A 14,199-nucleotide genomic window follows, 5' to 3' on the forward strand; every position below is an offset into this window, starting at 1 on the left:
TTTCAACATCTTCCAGTTCTGACGAAAGGTCTTCGACCTGAAACGTTAACTCTGTTTCTTTCTCCACTGATGCTGTCTGACTTGCTGAGCTTCTCCAGCATTTTCTGTTTTTATTTCAGATTTCCAGCATCTGCAGTATTTTGCTTTTAACGTAAATCACTTAAATAACATAAATATGACTCTTCTCCAAAAACAGTCATTCTGAGTTAGAAGAGTCACAAAATGAACATAATATGAAGGAAAAAACACATTCCTTTTATTCGTGCCGAGCTCAGTATTTTGGTTACATGCTTGGATGAAAAATGGGCTGGTTAACACTCAACCCTATGAAGACCGCAGAAAATCTCAATAGAGTTTTTAAAATCAATTTTACTGTCCTTTCCTCGCACTGGTACAGTACTCAAGGAGCAACACAGCTGTAAACAAGAGACAGCTGTCAGTGATTTCACAAAAAGGCTCTAATGAATCCTGACTTTATAAATATCCCATTGGAAATGGCGCAGAATGAAATTTTGTAATAGCACACTGAGTAATATTACACTGTAATCTATGCAGAAGCACTTCTAATATCACACTATAATCTTTAAAGAACCACTTATATTATCACATTATAATCCATACAGAAACATTTCTAATATCATACTATAATCTGCAGTGAACCACATCTAATATCACATTATTTTCTGTACAGAGCAATTTCTAATAACATTCCCTAGTCTCTATGGAACCCTTTCTATTGCACTGTACTATGTACACAACCAGTTCTAATATTGCACTGTAATCTGTATAGAACCACTTCTAATAATTACACATCAATTTGTGTGGCATGGCTTGTAATGTCATGAACCATAAAATGTTTTAGGAAACATGTATAGACAATCCTATTCTCTACAAAGCACTAATCACTGAACAGAGGAAGGGGTGTTCTTTTCCCTGTATTTTCCCCCTTCATTATTTCTTTCTGGCCCACACACCTCTTACAGCTGTAGAGATGGGGCACACGACCACATCTAAGGCCGATGACAATGTCATTCTTCACTGGCTTCTAGGAGATCTTGAAGAGCAGCTTGATAATGTCTCCTCGTCTAGTTTTCCCTTCCTTAACGGTGAAGTATCTGATCTGAACTTTGTGCTAGCAACAGCAGCATAGCTGAGATCAGCAACTCAAGACAGTGGGAGGGGATTTAAATCTGCTTCCTAACAATCTGTGACTCTGCAGTTTGGTGCTCTTTCACCCAGCTTGGACCACCCATTCTTAATCCTTTATGGGTGTTCAGTGTTTCCCAAAAAAACACAACTTTGAGTTCAAAATAGTATCCTGTTTTGGCACAACCCAACACCTGCACGACAATGTAGCTTGGACAACTGACAGTCAAAACACTTAGAATCATTGAATCTTACTGTACAGAAGGAGGCCATTCAGCCCATTGTGCCTGTGCTAGCTCTTTGAAAGAGCTATCCAATTAGTCTCATTCCCCAGTTCTTTCCCCAAAGCCCGGCAATTTTTTCCTTTTCAAGAACATATCCAATTCCCTTGATGCACGGTTTGCATATGGAGTTAGGAAAATGGCAAGAAATATGTATAAGCCCTCTACTCACCCACCTCAAGCCATATTGCTGACTGTTGAATAGGTAGGCTCCAGCATCCCACCAGTCCCATAACTCCTACAGGTACCTCGTACTACCTCAATGCTCAGTGCTCCCCCACCAATGTATGCCATAAATCCCTGACTAAGAATGACTGCAACCCTGTCATTGTGCAATCCAGCCTAATTATACAGAACTGCATAACCCTCAATGTGTGTAATTTTAAAAACAGTATAATCTGTGCTGTAGCCTATATACAATATCATATCATGGCTTGCGAAAGTGTGTAAACTTTCTGTATAATACAATAATAAAATTAATTTATATGAAAATCATAATTTTAAGACTCCATCCCTTTTTTATAGAACTCAAAGATGTAACATTCTCTAGGGTGCCTCTTTGATGCCCCACTAAGATTACCTTTACATTATCATTCATCAGTTGCTGGCCATTTAACCCATTAGCTCTGTGACAGGAGTCAGCATTTCTAACTCCTGTTGTTCCCCCCTCCCCTTTTGTTTTGTTCAGTCCCATTAAGGGGCTCACTTATCATTCAGTTTCCAGTTCCAACGATGGGCCTAAACCGGAAAGACCAACTTGTCGTTTCTCTTTATAAATGCGGACAGATCTAGACCCACTGCGTGTTTCCAGCATTTTCAGTTTTTATTTGCTTCTAACCAGCAGTTTGACACAGCAACAAGGGCTTCCTGAAAGACATCAGTCAGTATACAGGTAACACTGAGAGATTTACATGGTAACATTATAACATGAACAGTTCTGGGGCAATTCAGTACAGTATAATCCCTTTTACAATGGGATCGGGAAAGAAGGACATTTCTGGACGTATTGTTTCATTTTCAGTACCTGTCATTTAATGCCTATTTAGCTGGAATATTTTCAATCATACACTAGACACAAACCATCAGGGTGTGTTGTGTGGTTTGTCAAAGATGAACAAATTCGCACCTGCTTAGTTCTGCCTAGGTTTTCCTCTCCCTTCTGCTCTAATCTGTAGATCTGTTAGCCGGGATTTTTTGCCCTCCATCTAGGGAAAACTGGGTGGGTGTATTGAGATAATATTGAAATGGCGGAAATACATCAGCCAACATATTTCCTGCCATTTAGCCCATAGCAATATTGGACGCTGGGGAGATCTGTTGGTCCCTGGTGTCCAACATTGCAAAGGGTGGTGCAGGGCCCATTTAAAATGTAAGTGGCCTCAGTACATGGGATTAAGTGCCAAATTCAACAACAAAAAATGAATTTATACCTCCAGCAATGAGGCTGCCAGTGACACTCTACGTCCATTCTCCAGTGACCTGCCAACCCTTTCCAGGTCATCTCCAGGAAAGACTGGGGACCCCATCAAAACTATGTAAATAACTCCAACACATCATTGTGCTGGGTGGAAGTCCCACCAGACGAAAATGTGTCCCAATTTTTCAAACCCATAATAACTATCAAAACCATTTAAACAAATGCCAAATTTCTAGTTATAATGTGTGGTGACCTTACAAAAGTGCGATTGTGAAGGTTTCCTCTACTCAGTTCTTCTAACAAACTCATAAACGTGTTCAAAAATATTGTGTTTACAACATCAATTGACACAGTGACCAAGGTGGGATTCCCTCATTGTCTTCAATTAAAAGATAACATCTAAATCAACTTTTTTTTTCTTGCTGGTGTGGCACATGAGACTCGATCAACTGGGCTTTCTTACATACACTTTCACAGGAATCTGTCCACTTGATAGCTCAGCACCTCCCCATGCCCATCTCATTCCCCCCTCCCACGTACTGGTACCACTCACTAACATGTAACTTTGACCATTTTATATGCAACTGTGGAACGATGAAGTTGCTGTTGGGTTTTAGTATATAAGGCTCTCCTGGTCAGAAGTCAATCAGCATCAGGGACTCAAGCTGGGCATTTGGTTCCAAGGGCATTCTCCATCTGTGACAATGGACTGAGTGTCAGTGATTCACTCAATTATTAGAGGGAGGGTACATTATAGCCAAACCCAATCCTATCTTGTCCTGACAGTCACACCAATTTAGCAATAATGGCCCAGATGGTACTTTTTTCAGTTTTCACTCGAATTCTGGGCACCACACTTTAGAAAGGCCTTGAAGAGGGTGCAGAGATTTACCAGAATGGTACCAGGAATGAGGGAATTTGGTTATGTGGAGAGACTAGGGAAGCTTGGATTGTTCTTCTTAGAGCAAAGGAGGTTAAGGGGAGATTTAATAGAGGCGTTCAAAATTATGAGGGGTTTTGATAGAGTAGATAGGGAGAAACTGTTTCCACCGGCAGGAAGGTTAGTAATCAGAGGACACAGATTTAAGATAATTGTCAAAAAAGCCAGGGAGGAGAGGAGAAATTTTTTTACTCAGCGAGTTGTTATGATCTGGAATGCACTGCCTGAAAGGGTGGTGGAAGCAGATTGAATAGTAACTTTCAAAGGGGAATTGGATGTATACTTAAAAAGGAAAAATTTGCAGCACTTTGGGGAAACAGCAGGGGAATGGGACTAATTGGATAGCTCTTTCAGAGAGCCGGCACAGGCCCAATGGGCCGAATGGTCTCCTACTGGGCTGAATGATTCTATGATTCTCCCCTCCTCTGCTGGAGACAGGGACTTAAGCTGGGCGTTTGGTTCCATGGACATTCTCCATCTGTGACAATGGACTGATTGTCAGTGATTCACTCAATTATTAGAGGGTACATTATAGCCAAACCCAATCCTATCTTGTCCTGACATTCACACACACATACTTGCCAACACAGGTCATTGGATAGCAAACAAGAACAGGAACCCTGGCTGATTTTTTCCACCTCCATTTCTCCTGTGAGAAAGAGAACTTGCATTTTAAAACACCCATCATGTCCTTATGACATTCCAAAGTACTGTACAGCCACTCAATTACTTTTGAAATGTAGTTGCTAAATTTCAAACTGATAAACACTTTGCCTTCTTTCTTTATTATCTTTATTTATACTTCTGTAAATACAGTACTGATTTTTGGTGAATGTGCATATCAAGGTTAGGGATAGCAGTGCATTTTATCATTTTAGGCAATCAGTTTCAACATCAAACACTCTCAAGTCAGGGAATAACACTGCCTAGAGGCAAGGGCCCTCTACTATGCCCCATTAGTATATCTTAAGAGCACCTCTAATGCAACTTTGCAACATTTTCCATTTCTTAACCCCAGCCATCCCCAGTCTGCCAATTTAGTGACAAATTAGGAGCAGTTTTTAATGCTGTTGACCCATTGCCCACCAGGAAACAGAGTTGTCTCATTTCACATAGGATCTTTATAGACAACAGAGTAAATTTTCATCCCATCAGCTTTGGCTGGATATAAACTCAAGTATTAGAGGTGTCAAGCCAATGCACTAAGCTCACCTATATCTATATATTAGTAAGAATCATATTTAGGAAACACCTTATTTTGTGTTGTCACAATTGTAGGTCATGCTTTATGTCAACATTTCCCATTGTAAGGGGCTATGTCAACATTTCCCATTCAATTTTTCTAGTTCAACTGTCACATTGTAGTTGCAGGCTCTGGCCACTAGGTGGTTCCATGGAGCAAACTTTTGAAGTCTGTCCTCCAACTCTGTCCCCCACTTGTACACAAAATAAATTATATTCATCAACTGACAGTGGGCAATTTACTATACATTTAAATAATTTGCATTAAACGTGAATATGTAGAAGAATGAAGGTTTACGTTTCTTCAGGAACCTAGAGCACTCAAATAATAAAAAAGTACCCTTTTCTAGCCTCACAAACTAATAAAAATTGGAGTCATATTGGAAATCCATTGAGCCAGCGGTCATTACAGAAGCGGTGGAAGGAATGTGTTAGATTATGAGGGAAGAATTGAAAACTCCTAAAGGATTATAAGATAATTGTCTATTACGGTTATTATTTGCTCTTAATGGGTACAATCTGTATTTGCCTGTTTTTGAAGTGTATGATGACCTTATTTCCTTGTTAGCCTTGATGCCTGTTCCACCGTGCTGAGAACTGATGTCAGGGAAGATATGAGATATGGTTGAAAATATGAGTTCAGATTGATACCTATCCATAAATACACAAACTCTCACGTATGTCAACCTCAGACAGGGCTGATATAACACTGCTTTGATCGGTTGCTGTTACTTTATACTGTCAATCAAATCCAAACAGTGCAGGACAACAGAAATCACTGGAAATTCCAGCTTTTTTTATACCGTGTAAAATCAAGACGTCATTGGTTCAAATGGAGCTTGACGTTTATTTCTAATTCAAAATTTCTAATTTCCCTTTAATTCAAGATTTTTTTAATGGCATGTGATTATACACACAAAGAGAAAATTCTATGACTGCGCCGGCAATTTAATACAAAATTTAGCAGTAATTCGAAATTTCAGGCACAGAAATATTAACACAAACATCAAATTCGAAATAACTTTTTTAAGAGACTTCAGGTCAATGTAAACGTTATACGTACACACAGGATGTTTAAAATAAACATAGGATAGGTGTTGGCTGGAATATTGATGAGTAAATTGGATGATAGCACAAATGACCAGACCGTTCTATTGCTTTAGAATAAATATATTAAACTATTTTTTGCAGCAATAAATTATAAATTAGGACATCCTGACTGGAAACCGAGATTGTTTAACTAACCATGTCCTTAAGGGTTAAGCTTCAATAGTGCATTAAAGTTCCACATTGTCACCTTAAATAAAACTCCCAAACAGACTCAATCAGTCATGAATGATCAGTGCATTTTATTCATCACAGTACAAAAATAAATAAAAATTAAAAAAAACATCAACATAAAGTACAGCCACCGCTGTTTACAGCATCGTGACACCAATACTCTCAATTTCACCCACACACACGCACACACACACACACACATCCTACACACATACAACAAGTAACACCGTTTAGTCAACAGAGATTTTCGTTTTTTCTTCCTTAAATAACAAATTGCACTGGGAAAACATTTTCATATATTAGCACTTTCAAAATGTACAGCTGAAGTCGATCCGACAAGACTTCCGTGTGAAAATGGCACATCGTTGCAGGTTCCGCAGTCACCTGATTTCAGAGAGAAACAGGAGACACGTGCATCTGAGAACGACAAAAAAAACTAATTCTTTCCCCCCCTCCCCTCGTCTCCATGTTGATAAATACTTCTTTAAAACATTTCACAAAAAAAAAACCTGTCCAAATACTCAATATTTTTTTTTCCCTTGGTGTTTTTTTGCCGTGTGGATTCTTTTTGTTGTTGCTGGAGTCAGTTGTACTAATAATAGATTTCAGGGACACAGATACTTTGCATGCACAATACCACTGTAGCAATTTAAAGAGAGAGAGAGAGAGACAAAAAACGTGCCGTTTTTGCAGGACGGATTTTTTAAATTTGTTCTAAAACACAGTTTAGCAGCATGGAAATAAATCCCTTTCGTACTAGACCCCATGAAACAAAAACAAAATGTTGCACACTCAAGTAAATCGAGGTATCGGTTACGTTCTAATCGATTCTCGATATATATATTAATGTGTCTGTGTCTCTGGAATAATTATACAGCCATGGCGAGCCAACAGTCATCGGTCCAAGCCTATCAGCATTCGGCCACGCTCGTCTTGGTTGCACTCGTTCTTCAGGTCGGCGAAGACCTGGGTGAAGAAATGGGGGTCCGCGTTGATCTGGAGCATTTTAGCACTCATGGCGTTGATAATGCTGAGACACCGGTCCCAGAAAGCTTCTTTACAGCTCTCCACTAGAAAAGGTTTGAGCGGGTAGGAGATCTCGTTGCCCATGTAGGAGTAGGACAGGTAGAGGCAGGTTAACAGGGTAGCTTGCAGTTCGTGCTCGGTGGCGATCTCCGATGAAATCACGTCCCGGCACAGCATGTAAACAAAGACCACGTTGGCCGGCGTGACGAAGCCCTGGTCCTGCCAACCTTGGAGCAACAAGGAACGGTCAACGCTCCTGAGCCACAGGACGGGGTCTGTAGGGGACAAGTGCTTGAGCCGGTAGCATCTGCGGCACAGAAACTCGCCCAGGCATTTGAGCAGCTCGCTGGTAGAAGCCTGGACGATGACCCTCTTGGGAGAGGTGGGGTTGACGTTGGTGCCGTGAGGAGTCTTCTTCACCGAGGAGACGTTGTTCTTGCTGCTGGGGAGTTGGTTGATGCGCTGGGCCGGGGGTTGGGGCTGGGCGAAGGTGGACAAGTTGGCACAGGACAGGGATTTCTTCAAGTTCTCGTTGTTGAGGTGGGTCACGTTGTTCTGGTAGTTGTTGGGGTTGACCTTCTTGGAGTTCTTCTTCTTGGTGGAGACGGCCACGATGCGTTTCCAGGGCAGCACGGAGATGATGGAGTGGCGCTTGAGGTTCTTCTCCTTGGAGTTCTTGCTGTTCTGCACGGCCGTGTACTGGCCAACCGTGGCCGAGCCATCTTCGAAAAGAGCCGCCTTCCTGTAGCTGGGCGAGAGAGACAGGACGGTCCCCATGGCTAAAGTTGGGCAGTGGAGATCTTGGTGGTTGATGTGGGTTGGGGGTGAGGGGAGGGAGGGGAGGGGGGGAGAAAGAGCCTGACGGTGATGGGTTTGGGGTGGCGGCGCTGCCTTGTGTTGACTCTCTTGAGTTGATGCTGCAGATGTTGGCAGCTTGGGACCGTCTCACTGCGTCTGGGCGGAGGATGGAGACCCGCCTCTCTGGACCTTGCAAACGTGCAGTGTGTTCTCTTTTTTAATGCAAAAAAAAAATAAGGACTTAATCCAGATCTTCTCCAGTCTCTCAAAATCCCAGCCTTTGCCCCCCACCCCAATCTTGTTATATAAATATGGTCCTTCTGATATTCTGCAGCACTGAGATTAATGGCGATGTGTCAGTGTTGGATCAGACACCACGCTGCAGTAAAATGGCAGATCCTCTCGATTTGTCCCAAAGTCAACCGAACAATAGCCTTCTTTTTCTTCCTCTTTTTGAAGAATGCAACACTGCTCGATCGCAGCCCCGTCTCTCCTCTCCTTTCCCCGGGCTCCAACAAGCGACCCTTTCCCCCGGTTGGACCAGGGTGTGTATTCCCGGGGATAAATATCGTTTCCCCCGGTCCCTCTCGGTTAAGTCTCTCTCTTTCTCTCTCTAAGCGGGCGGTTGCTTTCCCGGCTGCATGTTGAGGGAGAGGCGGCCAGCCTCTTGCTCCCGAGTTAAGTGAGGGTCGGAGCCAAAGGGCTGAGCAACTGCCGGGCTCCGGCTGCCTCTCGCTTCCCCCCCGTCTAGGATCAGCTCACTTGCCGCTACCTCTCTCGCCGGTTCTCGCCCTTGTATCTGCTGCTGTCTTACTGATACCGTTTTTTTTTCTTGCTCTGACACACTCCGCCTCCTTCCAGGCACGCTAGTCATAACACACGACGCCTTCCAAATAAGGGGAATTTATTATAATGTGGCTTAACCTTTTCGCTGCCGGTTCAGTTGGTAGCACTCTGGCCTCTTGAGTCGGTAGGTCGTGAGTTCAAAGTCCCTCAGACTTGAGCGCATAATCTAGGCTGACCCTCCAGTGCAGTGCTGGGAGTGCTGCATTGTCGGAGGTGCCGTCTTTTGGATGCGAGGTTAAACCGAAGCCCTGCCTGCCCTAAAAGAAAAATCCCATAGCACTATTTCAAAGAAGAGCAGGGGAGTTCTCCCCAATGTCCTGGCCAAAATCTATCCTTCAACCAACATCACTAAAAAAAAAACAGATTATCTGGTCATTATGGCATTGCTGATTGTGGGATCTTGCTGTGCGCAAATTGGCTGCCGTGTTCCCTACATTACACTTGACTACACTTAAAAAATTCAGAAGTCCGGTCACCCAAGGGAAACCCTGAGATTCCCTTACTGACCACATAGGATCCAGAGATTCTGGTTTGAAAATCTATGTTATAAAACGATGACAGTTTAGTAAAAGACTTTTTCTTTAACTTTACAAAGTAAAATATAGTGGGCCAGAATTTACTGTAGCCGAACGCCTGCCGTTGGTTAGACTTGCCTTTGCCCATTTATTTTCTATGAGATTTTGCACTGCAAGTTGCTGTAAGTGGGAGATGGAAACGGCAGGGAGCCCTCTACAGGGCATCTGGGACCTGTGTGAACAGGGCATGCAACTGTGTATCTCCTTAACCAATCAGATTGAAGGATTGTGAAATGAACATCGCAGAGTCTGAACCAGGAAGTGCAAGTTAGAATAGTGAATTCAGTGTCAAATCAGGTACAGAAAGAGAAATAAAGAGAGGGAAAGAAAGATTGGACTAAGAAAGAGAGGAAAAGGAGAAAGAAAAAGTTTTTTAAAATGTAATTAATATTTTTTTTAAAAATCTCCAACAACAATTAAAAGCTGAAGGAATGAGACTCCACACTTGTAATACTTAATTTTCAGTGCCAAGGTTGTTTGGCAGTAATTAAGACTTATCTCACCGTTAAATAGGGTACTTAGACTGAGACGGACAAGCCCTAACTTTCTGTGGCGAGTTTAGTTCGTATCTACCGTGCAAGTACAGGAACTTCACGCTGCTCATTGCATTTCAATGGTGAATCAGACGGCGAGATGCCGTTTTCGCGAAGTTAACAGCGGGGTGGCGCTTTTCACACAGCAACTTGCGGATTTTCGTGTTTAACCGCCCACCTGCCCTCGCCTGAAGTTGCTGTCCGATTTGCGCATAAATAACGGTGAGCGTCATTAGCCTCACTGTTATTTTGACAGTAAAATCTGGGCCATTTTGTGGCACAGCACAGACTTATCCTGGAGGCCACTGATTTTGAGTTGAGTGCTTGAAATGGGCTGTTCAGAAAATTAAAGTTACTAATAATCCAATAAGATCTGCAATATTATAAAAGCCCAGGCTATTTACTCTGGACTGATGCATCTGTGTGTAACAATGCCCAATTCTACCTTCTTATGCATATATATTATCCACAGTTATCAAAAACAACTTACTGAACCATTTTGTTTTAACAAAGCAGAAATATGTCACAAATCATTTATAATGAACAAACTATACAGAAAAATTGTTGACTCAGCAATAGCAGAGCATGTGTTTGAAATCTTGATGTTCTCGTACCTATCTAGTTCCAAGTATTTCCCAGCAACAAGTCAAAACTGCCATGGAAGGATTAAAAAGAGCTACAGTGAAGATGGGTGTTAGTATTTCTGATGTACAATAGAATGCTGCATGGTACTGTAACAAATAATTGAGAAGGCATTAGTGAGTTATAGGATCAGCATGAGAAGTTAGGGTCATGATTCTAGATCTAACACAACATCCACACCTGGTGCCAGATCTGCTACTGGTTTCCAGATCAGGTCTTAGTCCCATGTTCCCAGCTAGCTTAAGGCCCTTAATCCTCCCAGCCCTGGACCCAACCCGCAGTTTCTCTTACCCCATGTGTGTTATAGCATCTTCCACCCAACCCCAGCCTTTCTCCACCAGATCCATATCATTACCCATGAGCAGGTCCACTTTGCCTCTCACCTTGCTGCATGCCTTTACCGTTGGAAAATATTAAGATATACAAATTCAGTACAACAGTGAACTATCCTTATAAAATACTTCATCGGCTGTAAAACGCTTTGGGACATCCTGAAGTCTTTCTTTTCTTTCTTTCAGGGAAGGAACATGAGTGCACTCAGTGGAAACATACAAAAGAGAGAGAAGACAGGATGAAGGACAGAATTACACAAACAGTGAGACAAAAAGAGTGTCCAAAAGATTGAGGACAAACAGAGAGATGACAAGAGAAAGTGCGGAACAGCCATACAGAGAGAGGTGAAAGAGTGGAAGACGGAGAGACACAGAGGACACAGAAAGAATTAGAGGATGGGAGAGAAACAGAGAAAAAGTTACAAGAAGAGAGATTTTTATTTTTTTCGGTAGGTCGTGCCACAGGAGATGAGCCGTTACTCGGTTTGATATATTGGTACAGTATTAGCATAAATCCTAAAGTGGGTATTTGTGGAATGGGGAGTTTAATTTTTAAACTTTGCCACATTTATAAGGCAGCTTGCTGGGGCTGGTGTGGTATTTGCCCTCAGTCAATCATGACTCTTGCGCTAACTAAGAATATAAAATAAGGGCAAAGGGAAGTACCACTCAAAATCAATTTGATTGTGAACTTTTCATAGGTTGGTAAAAAAGAATGGTAAGGAATATTTGGGATCATGTCAAGTAAACGATCGACCTCAATAATCTTTATTAACATGTTGATGTTCTTTACTCAGAGAGTGGTGAGAATGTGGAACTCGCTACCACATGGAGTAGTTGAGGCGAGTACCATAGATGCATTTAAGGCGTAGCTAGATAAGTACATGAGGGAGAAAGGAATAGAAGGATATGTTTATCGGGTTAGATGAAGTAAGGTGGGAGGAGGATCACGTGGAACATAAACACAAGTATTGACCAGTTGGGCCGAATGGCCTGTTTCAGTGCTGTAAATTCGATGTAATTCTATGTAATGAAACTATCAACATGTGCTGGATTCATTAGCTTACAGACTATGGCATAATTTGTGACAAGTTTAGAAAAGTGCCATTTAAATTGATATTTTACACAAAGGTGTATATTTCACAAACAAGGATAGAAAATGCTGGTAATACATAGCAGGTCAGTCAGCATCTGTAGACAGAAAAGACAAATTGACATTTTGAGTAGGACTGGTGAGCCCTAAAGGTTAGTCTGTCCTTTCTCGTTATATAGGCGATTGACCTGCTGTGTGTTTCCAGCATCTTCTGTTTTATTTCAGCATTTAGTTTTTTTTTTCTTTTTATTTGTATATTTAATACATTCATATGGAGTGTAGCACATCTGGCCACTAGTTCGTAAGAGTGCTATTCTAAGGACTGATATCAGTATACCATGTTTATAACATGCTAACTAATGGAGGCAACAACACTCATAGCCTAATCTTGGAGCTCAGACAGTGGTTATATACTGAAGCTTTGCTCTTGTGGTTTACCATGTCATTTGAACTCCTTACTGTCTCATAATTCATCCCAGTTAGTCATTAGCCACTACTCAATTTATACTGGCCAAAGAATTCAGTGTTTATTGAAATAGCGCAGACACCACCATCATTTATCTTTTGGTTTGAACATCACAATGACATCAATGACACGATTCTGGTAGTTGGCATCTGGGCTGACAGCTGCTGTCAGTATAAACATGAATGAAACCCTGAATAAAACCATCCATTAGTTTTACAGTATAATAAAAAATCACATATCCTCTGCCCCATCCAAGTGATTTCAATGCAGTGATCTACGCTCTGGGTTTACACCATTATAAACTGTTCAAGTGTTGTTCAGGGGGTTTAGTGTGAATCATGAAACCCGCAATTATAGTCACTTACAGGTACACTGTTTGCTGTGGCTCAGTGGGTTGCACTCTCACTTCTAAAGCAGAAGGTTGTGGGTTCAAATCCCACTCCATGTACTTGAGCAAAAGTTTAGGCTGACAGTACTGAAGGAGTGCTGTATTGTTAGTAGATGCTGCCTTTCAGATGAGATGTTAAGTCAAGGTCCTATCTGCCCTCTTACGGTGGATGTAAAAGATCCCGTGGAACAATTTGAAGAAGAGCATGGGAGTTCTTCCTGGTGTCCTGACCAATAAATTATCCAACATCACTAAAAAAGATTATCTGGTCATTATCATGTTGCTAGTTGTGAGCCCCTTGCTGTTCACAAATTGGCTGCTGTGTTTCCTAGATTACAATGGTAACTATGCTTCAAAAGTATTTCATTGGATTTGGGACATCCTGAGGTGGTGAAAGGTGCTATATAAATGCAAGTTCTTTCTTTCTTTTGCATGCACAAAATTAAAATTCATTATCACTGTAGTACATATCAAGTAGGCCTACAGCACCTTGACTCGAGTCACTTGGAGTCTGCCCCCTCCCCAGCAAAAGACTTGCAGAATTAAAATGCTCCCCCAAACACTACATTTAAAATAGTATAACGTACAACTCGGATTGGCATGTGTTCCAAGAATTTAACCCACTTAAGGTTAAGTTCACATTGATTAGATTAAAGTGTTCAAATCTTGCTCCTGCAGTTTCATTTCAGCCCCTCGGTGTATTACTACGCTGTAACACCACTCTGGCCGATCTTTAATCCTGCATGTAATCATTTTGAAATACTTTAATTCTCTTTGCAGCATCCTCCAGGTAGCTGTCATCCTACAATGTCAGAGCACAAAAAAAATGACAAAACCTAAGTTTTGGTCCTTGCCCAGCCTGTTATAATTATTTTATGTAATATAGATAAGATTTGATAAAGATGCCATGCAGCAAATGCTAATATTGCACAGCATTTGGTCGAATGGTTTGTGCAGACAGGTGGTTTCTGAATTGAGCTTTAAGTCTGAATAATATTAATTTTAGGGAGAAGTTAACATGGTTTTAAAAATGTGTACGAGTCACTGTGTTTCAAATACGCTGTTCCTTTATAAAAACCGATTTCTAATACAGGGTTTTTAATTTAGTTTCTTCCCCACTGTAAAATTCAGCAGCATAACTTCATTAAATAGCATTGTAAATAGGAACAGCCTCTGGAAATTGCCCGCGGACA

General features: G+C 41.5%; 1 protein-coding gene across 1 annotated transcript; it reads right to left on the reverse strand.

Moving 5' to 3' along the window:
* Positions 1 to 6,355: 6,355 nt before the first annotated feature.
* On the reverse strand, positions 6,356 to 8,960 carry cdk5r1b (cyclin dependent kinase 5, regulatory subunit 1b (p35)). Its single transcript, XM_067969096.1, has one exon. The coding sequence runs from the start codon at positions 8,108 to 8,110 to the stop codon at positions 7,202 to 7,204; it is 909 nt and encodes a 302-aa protein (XP_067825197.1). The 5' UTR covers positions 8,111 to 8,960; the 3' UTR covers positions 6,356 to 7,201.
* Positions 8,961 to 14,199: the final 5,239 nt, after the last annotated feature.

The sequence above is a fragment of the Heptranchias perlo genome, chromosome 30 (genome assembly GCF_035084215.1).
Source record: "Heptranchias perlo isolate sHepPer1 chromosome 30, sHepPer1.hap1, whole genome shotgun sequence".
NCBI lineage: Eukaryota > Metazoa > Chordata > Chondrichthyes > Hexanchiformes > Hexanchidae > Heptranchias > Heptranchias perlo.

Bases quoted from the DNA above. Each gene is read 5' to 3' on its own strand.
- cdk5r1b (XM_067969096.1), bottom strand. From the start codon at position 8,110: ATGGGGACCGTCCTGTCTCTCTCGCCCAGCTACAGGAAGGCGGCTCTT.